Genomic DNA, 19,063 nt, shown 5'->3' with positions numbered 1-19,063 from the left:
CTTTTTTCAGCAAAGTTGCTCAAAATAAAATTTCCTACAACTTGATTGTAAAACGAAATCATTTTTGAGTTCAATAAAGAAAGTTAGATTTCAAATTTCAATCTAAATGAGGACCACCCTAGTAACTTTTTTCATCAAAAGGAGCGCCATTTGATTACAAACAACTTTTGTGAAGACACCATTTACAAAAAACTAATATTTAATAGTGAAAATATTTTTGTCACGCTAATTTCCTGTTTCGGACCACTGTGCACTGTGCGATGTCGTAAAATGAACAAAGCTGGAAACAATTTTTGCTACAACAATAGCTCACTGCGATGAAGAAACTCATTTCTAATAACCACCGCGGTACATCATCGGAAAGTTTAAACGTAGGCGATATTGAGACTTACCTTACCTTCATGGCAAGCTATTCCAAAATAGCATACTCCTCATTGTGCCCCACAGAGTAAACACAGCGTGAATTGTATGAGCGTGAGCAGATCGACCATCCTCACTCACCGGTCACTGTCTCACGATCAGCTGGCAATAGGTTCTCTCATCTTCGCAATATGGTTAGCGATGCTGCTGTAGGGTGGTTATACTTGGAATGGTTTGTTTGTGAGCACTCATAGACTACTAATATTTAACCGCACGAAATTCCACCCTGGTACAAACCCCTAACACAGGTGCTCTAAGCGTGATGCGTGATGAGCGGGAGAAAACAGTGCGGTTCTTTTGGGAAAAATCAGTAAGACGGACGGACGGATGGACGGACGGGTGATGGGTCGGGAAAATTATTTATACTTATAACCAACCGGTTCTCACGTTGCCGACGCAGAGTGTCTCTTTAGCGGCATCAGTCTACCGCGAGCGATCATCGGATGTGGTCTTGTTCTGTTCGAAGCGACCGAGGTATCACTGGAATAGAGCTGCAGCAGCAACAGCACTTAGAACATTGTAGTTCGAATAAGTAATTGTAAATCGCGGCCGGAATAAAAATCGCCAACATCGTTCATTTAATAATTGGTTTCGGGAAAGAAATTGTGTTTTTTTTTGGTTCGGTGACGTTCGCATTTTTAGGCGATTATTCACCATACTTCGGGCTTGTACTGAGTTGTCAAGAAGAAGATTAATGAGATCAGTCACTGTGTTCATGTGAGGAAATCTGCGAGAAGTGGTTGATTGTCTCGAAAAAAATTGAGTTTAATTGAATAGAACAGCAGCGGCAGCAGAATGTCGGTGCTGGTTGTGTTTCCCGATATAAAAGAGTGTAGTCTTAAGGGAAATTACTGATTTTCGTACCGAAGTGAGTAGCAGAAGAACGAAAGTCAAAGTGTTGGGTGGTCAAACAGTGACAAACGTAACATATGTACATACTTATTTTTAGTGAGAAATGAAAACGTTTCCTCAAACATTCGTGATTTTCCTCGCAAAAAAAAAAATACCCTGCCTGTCAATCTCGTCGTCTCAATTTACGTATACCGAGCAAACAACAAAGGATTTGAAGGTCTAGCATAGCCGTTTGCGTTTATTGCCTAAATACTCGTCGAAGCATTCCGTTCTGTGGTGGACCGTAAATAAAAATAGAACTGCATCTAGTCCAGAGAAAACCGTCGAGGAGGGAAACTATGCTTCTCAGTGCCGCAGTGGCGAGCGGAGCTATGTTTCTTGGTAAACAGCAGACTCAACAGTCGCACGTGCTTCTGGATTGAGCATCGCAGAAGCTGAAAACCCAGCTATTCTTAGCAATCCTACATAACGAAAGAAATTGAAAGTAGATCAACTCAAACGAAACGAGAAAAAATAAAACAACATAGACAGCAATTAGAGATCTAAGTCGGTTGGCTGTTGTCTGGAACGGTAATAGTCGGCAATTTAGTCCAGGCACCTCGGAGACCACCCCGGGATGTCGTTCTGTCGCATTACCGGCAAATGCCGGTCTCTACCGAAGCCGAACTATTTTCCGATGTTACCACCGATTTCGCCAGCAGATGCGAAACGGTTTTGTCGCATAACCGGAAAATCTTATGGACTGCCGTCTCATCACTTCATTCCCGTACTTCTGATCAAATGTTCGTACAAGGAGAAATGTAAAGTGACCAACATTGCCGGAGAACTGCAGCCCCATCACTACATGCCGGGTGACTACGGAAATCGAAAGCACGTAATCATTTGTCAGCTCCGTTATGTTCTACCGATTCTCGATTCAAACGATGAATCACAGAAAAATCTAACAAACATCCTTGCCCAGAAAACTAGTCCCATCGAACAGAGTCTCTACGTCTATAAGGTAGACGAACGAAACTTCGGTTTGGTGTTTCCGGCTCAGCTGGAGGCAGCCGTACGCGATGGCGATATACGAGACGTCATGCTCGCCAAAGAATCCGACAAGCTTCTGATCAAACTCACGAAAGGTAACAGCGTTTCGGTGAGTCTGAAAAACGTCGAACAAACCGAACTGGAAAATTTGTACGAAGGTGAAGGTCCCCGTGAAGAAGTGATCAAGAAGCGCGAAAAGGAGGAAGCCAAACGTCCGAAACCGAAAAGCAAATCCAACCTATCAAGTATCGCTAACATTTTCGAACAGAAAGAGAAGATCGAAGACCAGAAAGATGAAGAGCAGCAGAAATTTATCGAAGCCCATCGAGAGAAAGCGGCGCGTTCCGCCGAAGAACGTCGAGAACGGCAGCAGCTGGAAAACCAGAAGGCTCTAAAGTTGAACGAACATTTGCTCGAACAAGAAGACGAACTCAGTGATCTCGTGAAACCAATGATCGAGTCATGGGACTGGAGTACCCTCGAGAAGGAAGCTTCCGAAAACAGTTCAACGGCAATGTCGATCAAAGCTCTACCGAAAAGCATGCAAATTACACCCCTGGATCTACCGCCCAAACAGTTCCAAGTGGACAGCAAAATACTGGACAAATGTGCGGGTGTAGAAGCAGCTTCCTATGTTGGAACCATTAATCCGGCAAAGATCGAAATTAAGACCGAACGCTTGAATGCCCAGAAAACGCTTCCGGTAGAAACTCTCAACGCTTTGTGGCACATCGAAGAAAAGCTTTCCGCTCAACCGGAACTCTTTCCTCATCTGGACGATCTGGCTTCGGTTGTCGGTCAGCTTCAAGGAGCTAACTCAACGACGGTGGATGATATTCCCGGAGTAAAATTGGTTATTAATCACCAGGAAATTTTTATCCCCGGTCAAACCCTAACGATCGACAACAAACCCACTTTCGTGCCCGGTCAAACGTTGGAGACTCACAACGGGATGCTGGAATTTGTCCCGGGAGTTACCATCACCGCAAACGACGGAAGTATCAAATTCATTCCGGGTGAAATCAGTTTTACGAAAATGGGAAAACCGCAAAATTTTGTCGCTGGTAAAATGATCGAAGGAAGGTTCGTTTGTGGTCAGGTGCTTACCATTAATGGTGAACCGCAGTTCGTTCAGGGACAGACCATAGTGACTCCCGAAGGGTTAACCAAATTTGTAGCCGGAACGATAGACGATGCCACGGGAAGCTTCATTTCCGGGCAGAATATTGAAACTCCCGAAGGGATTAAATTTGTTCCGGGCCAAACGATCACCGTTAACGGGAAGGAAAAGTTCATCCCGGGTCAGACGGTGTTGAACGAGCGAAAAGAAATGGTATTCGTTCCGGGTCAAGTCGTGATGGATGAGCAGGGGCAAGCTAAGTTCGTTCCCGGAAAAACAATTGTCAGTGCCGAAGGATCGAAGTTTGTCCCCGGACAGTACGTGGACGACACGTTTGTTCCGGGAATTTGCGTTGGAGAAACATTCGTCCCAGGAGTTAACATCGAAACGAAGGAAGGATCGAAATTTGTGCAGGGACAAATAGTTCACACGAAACATGGCGATGTGTTCATGCCCGGATCGACAACGGTGAACGAGAACGGTGAAGTACGATTTGAAATTGCTTCCACGATCGACGCCGTCCAGTTCAGTGAAGCGTCCCCCGTTGCGATGGTAATGGACTTCGATAATATGAAGATAACCGAACCGACGCTGTGTGCTTTTGGACACATGGTGCAAAATGAAACCGGAGTCGAGTTCTACCCGGAGAAAATTAAAAAAGAACACCTCCCGCAAGGCAAGATCGTGCCGGGTAAACTGATCAAGCAGCAGGCTCAGACGAAGTTCATTCCCGGAATCAATGTGGAAGATGGTTTCATTCCGGGCCAAGTGGTACTGACCGATCACGGGGAGCAGTTCGTTCCGGGGCAGGTGATCGAGACTTCGGAGGGATTGAAATTCGTACCCGGACAGATAATTGAAACCAAGAACGGTGCCAAATTCGTACCGGGTCAAACGATGCAAACAAGCGACGGTCCTCGGTTTGTTCCGGGTCAGATCATAAATACCAAAGCCGGACCCATGTTCATTCCAGGTCAGGTGATATGCACGGATGATGACGGAGAGAAATTTGTACCGGGACAAATCGTCGATACGGAAGATGGTCCACGGTTCGTACCGGGTCGTGTTGTGGAAACGGAAAACAAGGTTACGTTTATTCCCGGACGAATCGTCCAAACGGCAGATGGACCCAAGTTTGTTGCGCCCGATCTGAAGGACACGGAAGATGGTGATGAAGAGTTTTTGGTGCAGAGCTTCACAGTGACACCGGAAGAATTGAAGCTGCTGAAGCCGAACCAAAACCTATCTACATTGGAACCGGCGGAAAGTTCACTGATCGTTACGCTGGACACTTCAATGCTACGACAATTGTCCGAAGCGGGAATGCACGTTGGACGACAGGTGGAGGCATCTGCCGTAGATTATGTGCTTCAAAGTACAAAAGAACGGAAGGCTTTACAGAGGTTCGTTACGGAATTGAGCATCGAAACGGGAAGAATTAACGTGTTGGAGACGATCTTTGATGGTCTGAAAAAAGTTTGCACACGTATTGATTTGGAGTCTCTACAGTACGAAGATGACACCGACAAACGTGTGGATGTTTCCGCATGCAACGGTTCGATAGGAGTTGTGGAAACACTCGCCAGCAACTTGGTAGCGATTTTGTCGAATGCCAACGCGGACGAAAACAGAAACATGTATGAGGTGATCGCCGAAGCAATCAAAATGTCGGACGGTGAGTACAGTATCGAAGAGCTACAGCATGTGCTAGAAACTCCGGCCGCAACGGAATATCTGGCAAACGTGATGAACCGGACTATTGTGAAAAACAACATTGACCAGAAGCTCAAATCGATCACGGCTTTGGTTGGTGGTTCGATGATCGATGGAGAAGAGTTGGTTACTGTGGCGCCAAAAGGGGCAATCGAAGAGTTTTGTCAGTTGATGAACAATGATCGTATGTCGCAGGCTTTTGTGAACCTCCTGCGGAAGGACGAAAATCTATTCAAAGTGATCGTGAGTAGTTTGAAAACTTCGGGTGTTATCGAGGATAGCGTAAATATTTCCGACATCTTGCAAATGGCTGTTGTCGACAGTATTCAAGATAAGGCACAGACTGCTATGGTGGAACTACTCAGTGACTCCAACCGAGATCAGTTGACGGCATTGTTGAAAAAGTCGGAGGGTCTTGCGCTAGCTCTGGGCCACACTAAAGAAGCGGAAACATTCGAATATTTACTAAGACATTCAGAAGCACTGAAAGATCTAAACAAAGAAGACGAACTTTTCACGATCATAAACCGTGTGTTGATCATGGAAGAACTGGCCGAGGATGACGACGAATGTCGAGAGCTGATAGACAGCTTGGAAAAAACTCCAGCACATGCCACGAAAAGTGATAAGCTGCGGGATTTGATACGTCAAAGTGGAGCACTGACGTTTGCACCCGCCAAAAAACCACTGATCGAAACTTCGAAAGACGTACCGATTTCATTGTTCTACACCAATAATCGGGTAGCGATTGATGAGTTTTTCCTGAAGAGCGGCCAGGTACAGCGACACAGTCCGAAGGCTTTCCTGATTATCAAAAAGGGCATCCAGGCGGTGATCCCACGTGAATCCAGCCATGAGGTACTGGCCGGAAAGATCGCCTACACGGTATTGGACGAGAAAGGCATCCGACACTTCCAGCCGATGAATGTGTTGAACGCACTGAAAATCATCCCACGCTTCCTGCATCGATTCTCGATGTACACTTGTGATATCCGCGAGGAACCGGACAACGATACGCTTAGCAGTAACAGTAGCCACGAGGGTGACTTGGAGGAACACAGTTTCCACTACCGGCCCCTATCTAGGCGAAGTTCCATGTCCAGCAGCGGCATGGCGACAACCAATGGCTACTACTACAGTAACAACAACAACAACAACAGGAGAGGGGATAGACTGGACTATTATTCACAGGTGCCGGGTACGCGTCGTAAACAACTGAAAAACGGCTTTAACCATCATCATTCGTATCGCCGTCCTGAGGATAGTTTTAAGGTTAGTATGAATATTTTTGTTGACGTTGTTGATGTTGTTGTTTTGGCGGCGTGATTTATTGCAACACATATCTAGTAGAATGATGGAACCATGGAGCTAGAGACGTGCATTATATTTAGACAGCGATAAACATAATGCATCAAGTGCCCTTCGAAACGAGTGAGAGTTTTTATGGCGTTTATTTCGAGGTAGCAAAAAAAAATCTGACGCGAACCCGAATAAAAAGACACTGTAAGTTTCAAATGTATATTGAATGAGAAAAAGTCGCAGACATTTTCCGCGAATTCATCATACCAGCGGTAATTAAGTCAGCGCCTACTGATAAATAAAAAATCAATTTCTGACGCAGGAATCATCTTCGATTTCAGATTAAAATACGAATTCCATTTTCAAAAATGAATACAAGCAATTAAAAATAAGTATACACACTTAGATTTTTTTTCCCGAATCTTGGAAAAACTTTGCCGAGATTTTCACAGCCTAGTGCTCGGCAATCATCTCGTGAAACGTTAAAACAACTGATATTGTTGGTATTTTTCATTTTACAGATAATTTGCTTTTACCGAGATTTTCGGTTTAGAGAAAACTATAAATTACCAAGATCTTCGTCGCTTTTGGAAACCGAATTTATCGGTGTTCAAGCATGTGAGCTAATGCCGAAATTTTAAGAAATTGATTAAAAAAAATTTCCAGTTAAAACTCGTTATCATTGATTTATTTATTTCAACAGCCAAGAGGCTAATAGGCTAGGAAATGTAAAATAAGAAAAAAATATGTCCCACGAAGAAAATATTGCCAAACATATACGCCGTAGAATGGAAGCACAGATTCCGGCTACAACTAAAGTAATGGCTCAATAAAACATTGAATATTTAAAGAAATATATGATACCGGAATCCAACCAATTTCATGCAATAGATTAGCGTTGCGAGGATGTTTTTCCCGTAAGAATGCTCTGGGGGATTTCTTGTCACGAATAATCGTCGAGTTCTTAATATCACGAAACATATCACTATATTCAGATTCAATTTTTATTTACAACTAATTCCATATAGGAACACATGCACTTATTTAAATCACTCAGTTTTGCACTGAAGAAAAATGGCTACTTTGATGAATCACCGAATTTCGGTTGTCTAAACGTTGTACAGGGTCCGGCACTCGGAGTGTAACCAATTAAAAAGGCCATAAATTCAGTTTGGAAAATTACTTTTACTTAATTCAAAGTACAAAATGTGTAAAAATAATACAAAATTCAGAATCAATTCACTTTTGTTCGATATAACCACCTTTTGCCTTGACTTGATGACTTGAGAGAGCGAAGGAGTTGCTTCGTTTTGCCGAAAGCGGTCAATTTCCGAACATTGTATTTTCAGACGAGAAAATTTTTCCAATTGAGCAATTCGGAAACTCTCAAAACGATAGGGTTTACTTGACCGACCGTTCATACGAGAATTTGAGTCATCGATTGGCCACCAGGAGGCAGCACCCGCAACAGATAATGGTTTGGGCCGCTGTAACCGCAGATGGGCGCTCTCCAATCGTTTTCATCGAGCCTGGCGTCAAGGTAAATGCGACATATTATCGGGAAAGTATTCTGGAGGTTGCTTTGAAGCCGTGGGCAGACAAACATTTCGGTGGCAGACCATGGACGTTTCAGCAGGACTCGGCACCGTCTCACAAAGCTCGAGTGAACAAAGAATGGCTGAAAAACAACGTTCCGAACTTCATCACGTCCACACAATGGCTCTCGAATTCACCAGATACGATTCCAATGGATTATTCTCTTTGGGCCATTTTGGAGAGCAAAGTCCGAACTAAAAGATACACCAGTCTCGAGGCGCTGAAAAAAGTTATTGTCCGCGAGTGGGCCAAAATACCTGCAAGTCACATTCGGCGAAACGAAGCAACTCCTTCGCTCTCTCAAGTCATCAAGTCAAGGCAAAAGGTGGTCATATCGAGCAAAAGTGAATTGATTCTGAATTTTGTATTATTTTTACACATTTTGTACTTTGAATTAAGTAAAAGTAATTTTCCAAACTGAATGTATGGCCTTTTTAATCGGTTACACTTCGAGTGCCGGACCCTGTATACCGAGATTCCTGTGAGCAGATATCATTAATTTGCTGCTTTCGGCAAAACGACCAATTGCAGGTAAACACGGTATTTTACAAAACCGAATATCAAATATAAAATTTTGAATTGCCGAGAAATCGGAAATAATAAACCGAGAATTTTGGAAAAAGATATCTTAGCCGAAATTTTAGTAAAACATCGCTTTGCCGTTCATTTTCAGCATCTTTTTTCGCCGAGATCAATATAAAATTTAAAGTGTGTAGTTAATCGGCATACTTTCACGCATTAAAGATAGAACTAGAGGCTTTCAGACAAAGTTGAGCACTGTTAAGGAAAAGCAATGAGAAAAGGATTGACTTCAAGTATTTCCACAACTACACAGCGAAAATTTATGAAATTCACAGGTGAAGGGAATCCATATATGACTCAATTAAAAAAACGTAATTCGCGAAATGACTGAAATTTACAAGAACGATATAAATATGTGTCAAATATACCCACACATAAAAAATTATGAACTTTACAGGAGACGTAAACTCTCGTATGACTCAACTCAACGTCTCTACGTAATAAGTTAAATGACTGGCTTTTATCAGAATCACTTAAGTTTGTAGTAAACATATCCCGTGTTTCACGCAAGGCGTGTAAAATTATATGTTTCGGTACGTAAAAATATATCAAAATGCATGAACCTCAACTGCAAAAATGAGTTATTTCCAGAAGACGTAAACTTACACGATTTTTTCTTGGCGCGGATCAAAAGCAGCGGTCTGGCTCACGCTTCAAAAAAAAAACCCTGTGATTTTACATCTTATCAGATGCACATGAATGAAGCGTTGCAGTTTACGTGAATTTACGTGCAAGAACATTTCATATTGTGACAAAAATTCCATGACATGAAATTCATCAAAATAAAAACAAAATATAATGACAGCGACCGCCGTGACTTGAACCGAAAATAATTGGATCACAAAGTACGCCCGTTAATCGACTGAGCCACAGAAGCACACAGCTGCTTGGCTGGTAAAAGCTGCATTTAAATTCATACAGTCGCACCCGCTAGCCGAATGCACATTACAGTCGAAACCAGTAAAATTCATGCTAATCCAAAATTAAGTCATTACAAATGAAATTTCCCGTCATTTGACATATTAGGTCTTTATGAATTACATCGTATGAGGGACTAAGTCACCTGTGAAATTCAATTTTTTGGTGTTGATCATCTAAAACATTCGTGTAAATTTACGTCTTCTGGAACAGACATATTTGAATGTTAAAAATGACTCACTTTTACAGTTGATCTAACGTTTATTTATTGTATTCCGGCTTATTTCGAAGCCCTGAAACACGTCACAATTCACGCAAACTGTAACTGCAGTATTGTGTGGTTTGAAAATTCTACGACATGAAATGCAATGAATTGAAAAAAATAAAAATTGATAAGAAAGACCGGCGACGACTTGAACTCCGAATCATTGGATTACAAAGTACGTACATTAATCGGCTGATCCAAAAAAACACACAACTGTTTGGCGGGTAAATGGTGCATATAAATTCATACAGTCGTACTTGCTACTAATTCAACAATAAATCATTACAAATGGAATTTTCAGTTATTTGACAAATTGATTGCATCGTATGTGGGATTAGGTAACCTGTAAAATTCAAATTTTTTTGGTGTGTGTGTCGTACGAAATGAAACATAACTCAGGCTAGGAGATGACAATTTTGAACGCAAATATGATTCCGTTATTCGATTTCTTTTATACTTTATAATTCTGTCATTTGATTTCCTTTCCTAATTAACATAAAATCGGAGTCATTTTTAAGGTAATATATTAATTGCAGCTATATTAGTCACAGCTAACAGATTAGTCAGCGCCTACTGCGTAGCAACCTGCTAGTCAAGCAAGAACATATTACATTTCACGAAATCTCGACAATTTCGTGCATTTCGATTATCCCACGACAAAAGGGCCTAACTGCGAATGAGTGCCTTTCTTTGTTTACTTTTTCTTTTGATTATTACGGAGCTCTAAATGCAATTTCTTGAAAGTTTCCAATATAAATCGAAAGCTTGTAGTTTTAATGTGAAAGTTTTGCGAAGAGTAAAGCTACAAATATGAAATCAATCCGATAAATCATGAAAGAAAAAGTAAACAAAGAGAAACTGTCATTTGCAGTTAAGCACGTTGTTTCGTGATCAGTGCGTTAGAAGTTCGAGTAATTCGTGAGTATGAAACACTTCCGGTGAAACCCTCAACGAGTGAACACGTCGTATCGTGTTAGTGCGGTGAAAATTCGAGTATTTCGCGAGAAAGAAAGGATTTTCATCCGTACTTCGGTGACTCCACGTTGTCACATAGCGAGGGTTTCACTTGTAGTCCAGTGAAAAGAAAGTCCATTGGACTATAAACGAAAGCTAACTGGCAATATAGCTAAATCGCTGTGCCATCAATCGGCGTCATCTCAAGTGAGGTGACGCCACCAGAAGTGAAGAAGAAGAAGAAGTGAGTATGAAAGAAAATTCTTTCGCGCTGAGATGGCTCGGTGGTGCGACGCCTCGAGATATCATCTGCAGTCAGAACTAAAAGGTGTATAAATAAGTTCATACCGTTTTCTAACAGATGGTGTAACTTGGTTTTTATTCCAATGATTGACTTTTCCTAATTTGCATTAAAGAGCTACTGGCATACAGTTTCAGAATCTGTAGGTGTCATTTGACTGAAACGTTAACAACAATATCTTTTTTACTATGAACATTCCGAGTTTTGTGGCTAATTGTTTATGCGGGGAAATTTTTATTTAAACATTTATTTATTCGTTAAACAAACACGGGACGACATATCGCGAATAAATACTTGAATATTGGCTACATTGGAAGTCAATCGTTGCTCATTATAGGCATAAGCCTTAACATGGCCCCACAAGAAATAGTTCAAAGACGTTCAATCACACGAAACATGCGACAAATAGACAGGCGGCTCTAAATTTGGTCATTGTTTCACGTGAAGAATTATACTACGAGCGGAATAGTTAATATCGTCTGCTACCGAATGATCAATTTGAACAACGCATTTATCGAAAAAGTCAAAATGGTCAAAGAATCAATTTTTACGCTTGGTTGGGAGCTCCTATCACACTCGCCATATGCACTAGACCAGGCGCCTTCTGATTATCACCCATATTTTCATCGATGGGCGCACTGACTGTCGCACTGTCTTTTCCAAACTTTCCAAATTTTTTTCGGGATGGTATCTATCAATTACCCAGGAGATAGACAAAATGGGATGAAAGCGAGGGAACAGGCAAAGACATCATATTAACAAGATATCCAGCTCTCACATTTCCCGAACAAATCATTGGCAACATCCTTTTTTGCGAGCATGTCGCCCTCAGGTGAGTCCGCATCGAATCTGATACATAGAAGCAGGGGAGAGAAATGTCAAATTCGTGCGCGCCAAAATAGCAGGGCTGCGCATCCATACAATTGACATGATATGTTGAATGTGATGCCGTGCGATGGCGTTGCTGAACTGAAGATTGATGTCGCTCCAAGCTGACAGGGTCTGGAACAGGGTAATTTCGCCGAAAGCCATTTCGCTGTAAGCCGTTTCGCCGAAAGGGTTATTTCACCGAGTGCCATTTCACTGAAAGGGCCATTTCGTCGATTCCTGAAATCGTCTCAAAATCGTAATTAGAATTGATTTAAAATAAAGACAAATGAAAGATGATAGCATTAACGCCCGTTTTGTTGACCTACAATTGTACTTCTTGAATAAAGATTGATTCTTGTACTCTTGAATAAAGATTGATTCATGAACCTCAGAACGGAGTTCCCAAGAAAACTTGTTTAATATTAGCTACTAAGCATCAAAGCAATTGCGTAGGTGTTTCTACCAGGCAAATGTATGTTGTATTTTGCGTTTTTTAAGTGGAAATGAAAAAATATCTAATGCAGCAACTTCACATCGTTCTGGTTCATGTGCTGTCCGACCTAACTAAAGCAAAGAAACCTAGCTTTGAGTAGACCGGGCAAACGAGGCGGTTACAGGTTAGTATGCAAAAGGCCGCCGCTTCCGACGTCGGCTTATACAGGAGACCACATCAATTATACAGGAGATATAACATACAGGAGACATGACCCTTTCGGCGAAATTACCCTTTCGGCGAAATGACCCTTTCGGCGAAATGACCCTTTCGGCGAAATGACCCTTTCGACGAAATGACCCGCTCCGGAAAGCGAGAGCCGATACTTTGCATAAAAAATATATCACCATCGATCTGGAAAGCTCGAAAACCTTCAATGAAGAAAAAACGACATTCTAAGCTTGCGCATCTGGGAGAAGTCGTGAATTGAATGTCGCTCTCCGCACGTTATATTCAGTGACAACGCGACGAACTTCTTAAATATCAGCAACGAAATTCGAAATATATTCACATTTCATTCAGTAGCAGTTCTGCTTCGGTGATATAGGCTTCATATGAACACAGTATGAACATTCGCTCAAAACGGAATCTATAAATAAATGATTTGTCACATTTTGCTGTTCAGTCAACGCCTGCCTTCATGCAGAGCGGATGGGCGAAATATTCATATATACGAAAGTTTCCGTAGATCTATGGAATGGGAGATATTTTACAGATGTTCGAACTCGTAGAAAAATTATATATGGGAATCGGAATTTTTCTATGGACACTGTTTTGTATTGTGAGCAACAAATAAGGGTTCTCATTTACGTTTCGTGCTTGACACCGCCAGGGTCTCTGGGGAAAATGTTAATCTACGTCAATTATCTGACATCGCTGATCAGTATCGAACCGACTTACACTCGGTTTGACATTTCCCATGTATTTGGGGAATTTTTGAAGGGTTTTTTTCCAAATAACTTGAGTTGGGTCTTATTCCAAGTGATGGCTACGTGTGCAAAGAAACTGTATATAAGTTTGAAATTCGTCTGTCACGTCTAGCGAATCAGAAAAATTCAAATTTATCAACGAAAACACAAGGACAAATTTGACCATGTTTTTGGTTTTTGAATTGAAAACTTATTTCTATTAAAGACCCAACAATATACATGCAAACACTTTATTCGCTATTCGTCTTCGGAGCAGTACAAATTGTACTGTTAAAATAGCACTGTAGTTCAACTCAAATCGCTAGGCAGACGAAAAATTCGCTTCTACTAAAAAAAAAAACATTTACCTCTTGGCGCTCTTTAAACTTCCTAGTTTTATATAAACAATCGAATCAAAAACCTCTAGTTCATGTTTACTCGGGTTACTTTGATCGCTACATGACGAAAAAAAAATATAACTTGATCAACTGTCATCATAATTTGTGTTGAATGACCTTAGCAACATCACAAAAAAAACACCGAAAGATGAACTGATGGTTTCACAAATGTATACAGTTCGACTCAAAGTGATGTCTTTCGTCAAACAATTGCCTTTTATCAGGGAGTTATTTTTGAACAATTCACACGCAAAGTTGTGTTTCGGTCGTAACGGTTTTCTGCCACTTGAACCAACTCGCTAAAAATAGTCTCGTTTCGAGGAACTGTCGGCTTCGTTTAGCGCGTCGCGTTACTTACGTCTCGATAATTACTCCGTGGTTCGCCCCCCACTCCATCCATGTAAGTAGGTATACTACACTATAGTTTGTTGCAATAAATCACGCAAAACCAATATTTTCGGCTCGACATAATAACCATAACCATCTGCTCTTTCTCCTGTTTTTTTTTGTTGTTTTCGCGTTTCGTTCTTTTTTTTTCTCTGTTCCATTTACAGACCCTCCCGATGGCCATGCGGATAGCGATCAAGGCCTCACTTTCGCGTGAAGCACCCATCATCAAATCTCCGAGCCGGGATTACCTCCACCGGTCATCGTCGATAAGCCGACTGAAGTGAGCGCTATTCTGCGGTCCTGATGTTTGTGCTTTCCTTTAGATAGAAATAGAAGCATAACCGTGATCTACGAGACAGAGAGAAAAGGAGAGATCTCTGTGTGTGAGTCTGCTGTTTCCTAGCTCTAGAACGACGAGTACAATGCGGGCTATTATTTGAAACGGAACCGTCACCCTGATCGCCGTAATTAATCGAAATCCGAACTTGAAAACGGAAACCTTTGCTTTGGCTGCGCTGACATTAAATAAATTGCTGCATATGTCAAATGAATGCTGCACTGTAGTTTTGAAGAACGATACGCAAATATAAGCTCACTCTAGGAGAAACTAGTGTTTAGTTTTATGATAATTGATTAAAAATGTCTACTTGTTAGGAGGATTACATGGAAACTGAATTTTGCGATGTGTCAAAAAAATTATATTCGTTTTGTAACTCAGATCAGAAATGACACCGCAAAAATCAACTCCGATCTAGTAAAAGTCACAGCTTGTCTAAACTAAGATTCACTCTTTTTATCGTGAAACTATACAAACAAGAGATGTAAACATATTTGCTGAATCATCAAAATATATATTTACGCTAGGTAGTATTTATACTGTGCGATTCCGATAATCGAAATGCCAAGGAAAGTGAAAATGACACTTCCAGGAAGTTTAATTCGCGAAATCGAAAGAAAATTCCCTGTTATTCACCATCGATCGAAACAGACGATCGATCTTCCGATGCCAGATTTCGTTCGCTTTCCTTCTCCGATCGGTCAGGAAACTCTGGTCGTAAACATTCCGCTCTGTGACGTGTTTATTTTTATGTATGTTAAGTATTTGGAATTTTGTTTACAAGGTGTTCTGTTGTAGAGGAGCTGCGAGTGTGTACGATAGTAAATCTGAGAACTACATTTTTGTCAACGTGAAAATTGCATCAGAACAAGCATTGATAGCAACCTGTATTATCTCAAACTTAATCTTGAATCGTGTTGATTGAAAAGTTTCTAAAAAATACACAAAATGATTTTGAATCAACTACAAATATTGCATAATTGACGTAGTCCTACGCGAAAATAGCGGGTTGCTGGATGGATACGCTTACAAAAGTAGGCGGTGATTTGAACGATCTGGTCTAGAGCGAGTGGAAAACTGAATTTTCCTCCATCATCACGGCTTTGAAGTTGCATCACACACGCACAGGGTCTGTTACCGACCAGAAATTAATCATACCCGCTAATTAGGAACGTTATTGAGCTGTCATGCGGTGATATTTTCGGCTAAGGATTTTGTTTCTTCTAGTGAACGATCGACAATTAGCGCTTGGAATACATTTTATGAATGTATTTCTGTACCATTTAATTCCACTATTTCACTGTCACGTTATTACACTTTCACAAAGTCACTATACTTTAATGAAGCATAACAAACGTTACAATACAGATACGCGTATTTCGGAATGTTACTTACATCCTTCTTCAGTGTATCGGTTTTATAAGTTTGTTTTGAATGTATTGTAAATGAGTTACCCAAACTTGGAGGTTGAATAATTGCCAAAATTTCAACTAGCACTAGTTCAATTTCAACGGTTTTCCTATTTGGGTCAGCTCCGAAATCCAACATAAAATCCTAATGCGAAGTGAGTATCAATTCCTTTGGCCGACATGTAACCATATGCTGCTCAGTCAACACCCGTGCGAGTTGGCACAACCGATGTAAACCTATTAAAAGATTGTTTTTGCGAACATAAAACAGAAGCATTAAAATTCAGTCATTGCCGCAAAACAACAGCGATCGCGAACAGGAGCGGCAGTCGGTGGATCTCAAGTGTATGCATGTACAGGAAAATATGATCTACTCTTCTGCGAAATATCACTCTGGCCGCCCATGTTGCGAAAATAATCCGCTGTCAGTTGTGTTACTGATGCTCGGTGCAATTCTGCATACGGTCTAGAGTGGTTCATAATAATCGAAGCAAGCGGGTGTCACCATGCAATTCAATTAGTTCAATTCCATGAACGTTTGCTTTAGATTATGAATTATGGCGATTCCATTGTTTTAAATTCAGATAACAATAGTGAGTAAGTTTCAGTAAGTAAGTAAGTAAGAAATCACTTACTAATTTTCAACGAAATATTTAATCACCCTAACGAAAACATTTGCTTAGCAACCGCATGCACCAAGTCGGTTGCATTTCGCTGAAGAATCTACTTAACAAGTTTTTGACACAACACAGATCGCGGATCACGACATCAGATGGTGCACTGAGCAAGATACGACCGTATTGTCTTTCACTTAACCGATTAGTTGTGAGGTACACTACATGTCAACGACATTTAATGGCACACTTGTATCTTGTTTTTTAAATAAATGAATGAAAAAAGTTAAAGTAGTTAATGTCACAGACATAACCGCGGGATTGACGTAGGACTGTAAGGAGTGTATCGAAAAAACGTTAGCAACATTGATTATTGAATAAAAAAGCGAAAAAAAACATATTTCGACATCAGTTTTCGATATATTGTAGAAAAATTACATTTTTATGCATTTCACTGATTATATTGAAGAAAATCCTAGTTCCTGTGAAACGCTCGCACTTTGGACTTGACATTCTTCATTAAATTCTGCACAGTTACTTTTGTGACTTTCCTGGTGGCAGCGGTCCAGTTTTTTTTTGAACTCCTGCATGTTTTTTGACACTGTACCTTCCTTCCGAAAGTGCCGCTTGACAATTGCCCAATACCTTTTAATTGGCCGAAGATCCGGCCAGTTCGGTGGGATGATGTCCTTTTCCACGAATTGTACATTATTTTTTGACAACGACTGTAGAACGGAGTTGCGTAGTGGGCTGAAGCCAAATCCAGTCAGAAGAGAGGAGGAGCCTTATGCTTTCTGTACAGTGGCAGCATTCTCTTCTTCAAACATTCTTCTCCGTACACCTTGGCGTTAATTGTGCCGTTCGTGAAGAAAATCGACGACCGCAAACCACAGGTACAAATTGCTTGCCAGACCGACACCTTTTGCCCAAACTTTTTCATCGCCACCGTGGTGTCAGCGTCGTCCAGGTCCTAGTACATCGATTTCGTATAATATTGCGGTCCGGGCAGCGCTCGAGAGTCTTTCTTGGCGTAGGTTTCGTCGTCGATCAGGATGCATCCGTCTTTATTCTGTAGAATCCGTTTCGCGCTCTTGTTTTGGCCTGAACTTTCTGTACCAGGGACTTTTTCGGCACCTTCTGTTTCTTGTACGTTTTCAGGGAGTTCCGAACTTTGATCCGTTGAATCATCCCGATGCTGGTGTTGAACTGCTTGGCCAAATCCCGCGTCGACGCCGATGCATTTTTCCTGATGTACTCAACCACTTTTAAGTCCCGGCCGGGCTGGCTGGCAGAGATGTCTATCTCCTCTGTGTGACGAAGAGCAAGCAAAATTTACCAAAGGTGGCCATTTACGCGATATCATTTTCAAAAAATATCTGCAACATATGTCCTTGAATTAAAATAAATTATAATCAAAATGGATATACATTTATATCCCTTTGAAGTCGCAGTTTCTCCGTTCACTTTTCAGTGTATTTTTCTCGAATACAATCGACCAGCAACCGAATGATGAATCGCCTTTGTTAGAAGCAAAACTTGCACTGCGAACACTGCACTAAACGAATCCAACGATGCGAACTAAGAGCAACATAGATTCCAATCGCCCGTTTTCTACTAACGCAGTAGGCCAGGGAAGTGCTAGCAGTTCACTTTTCTCGTCCATTCTGTAGCAGAACTGCTCACAGTGCATATTGATTCAGTACTGAAGCAATTTTTGTGTAGAGTTTCCATTTTACGTGATTTTGTTTGTAGCTTTTCGGCCAATGGGCGGTGCTAACGGATCGAAAAATAGCAACATATAGAATTTTTATGTCGAAAATTTCATTTCGGATTTGGATCTTTCAATAAAAGAAAGTATCATAATGATAAGCGGAATGTTGGTTTTATTTACGCTCGTCTAGTGCACTAATCTGATTATTTTCACTTCCGATTTGCATATTTCAACGGATAAGTAATTCGTATAGCTTATTAGTAATCATTTATAACCCTTAGATGGGCGATTTGTAGAAATTTCGGTATATTTTCCTTGAATGCGAACTACCAGCAGCTGAATCTCTGTGAAATTAACGATCCACCGAGCTGATCCACGGAATACTTTTCTCGGTTGTCTAAAATTGTTGAGTTCTCCGTGGTTCAATACTGTTTATGGTATTTTCCTTTAACGCAAAGAACCAATTGAATAATTCTGAGTATAGTTTTATTTTCTTGACGTAAATGATGGTTTGCGCACTCGATGTGTGCAGGGATTATCATAGACTAAAACTAGAAAGCGTGCAACAGGGTATATTTATAGAGCAATTCCAGGAATGAGTAGACGAAAAAGTGACAAAATCAGAATCGACCTTCTCCGATTTGGATGAAACTTTACACATGGCTTCAGTATGGCAAACCATAAGTTTTGAATGGATTGAGAGGTCAATCCGACTCACGACTGATGTTTAAAAAGGGCGTATGTATTTTTGCATTTCACCAAAATTGCCTTTTTCAAATCGTTGTAACTCGGAAACCGGTAATTGTTCAAAAATGGCGTTCAGGAAGAAGTTGTAGGGACTCGATTGGGCACTCTAGAAAAAATATACACTGAAAAAAAATTTT

At 41.0% G+C, this 19,063-nt stretch overlaps 2 protein-coding genes across 7 annotated transcripts in view; both read left to right on the top strand.

Moving 5' to 3' along the window:
• LOC131438700 (obscurin) overlaps positions 1–19,063 on the top strand; it is a 153,290-nt gene that overhangs the window by 22,616 nt on the left and 111,611 nt on the right. The window lies entirely within an intron of this gene.
• On the top strand, positions 142–14,982 carry LOC131438702 (uncharacterized). The gene is made up of 2 exons (XM_058608889.1): positions 142–6,406; positions 14,273–14,982. The coding sequence occupies exons 1-2, from the start codon at positions 1,889–1,891 to the stop codon at positions 14,390–14,392; spliced, it is 4,638 nt and encodes a 1,545-aa protein (XP_058464872.1). The 5' UTR covers positions 142–1,888; the 3' UTR covers positions 14,393–14,982.

This window comes from Malaya genurostris, chromosome 3 (genome assembly GCF_030247185.1).
Source record: "Malaya genurostris strain Urasoe2022 chromosome 3, Malgen_1.1, whole genome shotgun sequence".
NCBI classification, from domain to species: domain Eukaryota; kingdom Metazoa; phylum Arthropoda; class Insecta; order Diptera; family Culicidae; genus Malaya; species Malaya genurostris.
The sequence above is the reverse complement of the archived record's forward strand: the minus strand, read 5'-3'. Positions and strand labels throughout refer to the sequence as shown.

Coding starts and splice junctions, on each gene's coding strand:
- LOC131438702 (XM_058608889.1), top strand. CDS start 1,889: ATGTCGTTCTGTCGCATTACCGGCAAATGCCGGTCTCTACCGAAGCCG. Junction 6,407..14,272: donor GTCCTGAGGATAGTTTTAAG/GTTAGTATGAAT, acceptor TTCCATTTACAG/ACCCTCCCGATGGCCATGCG.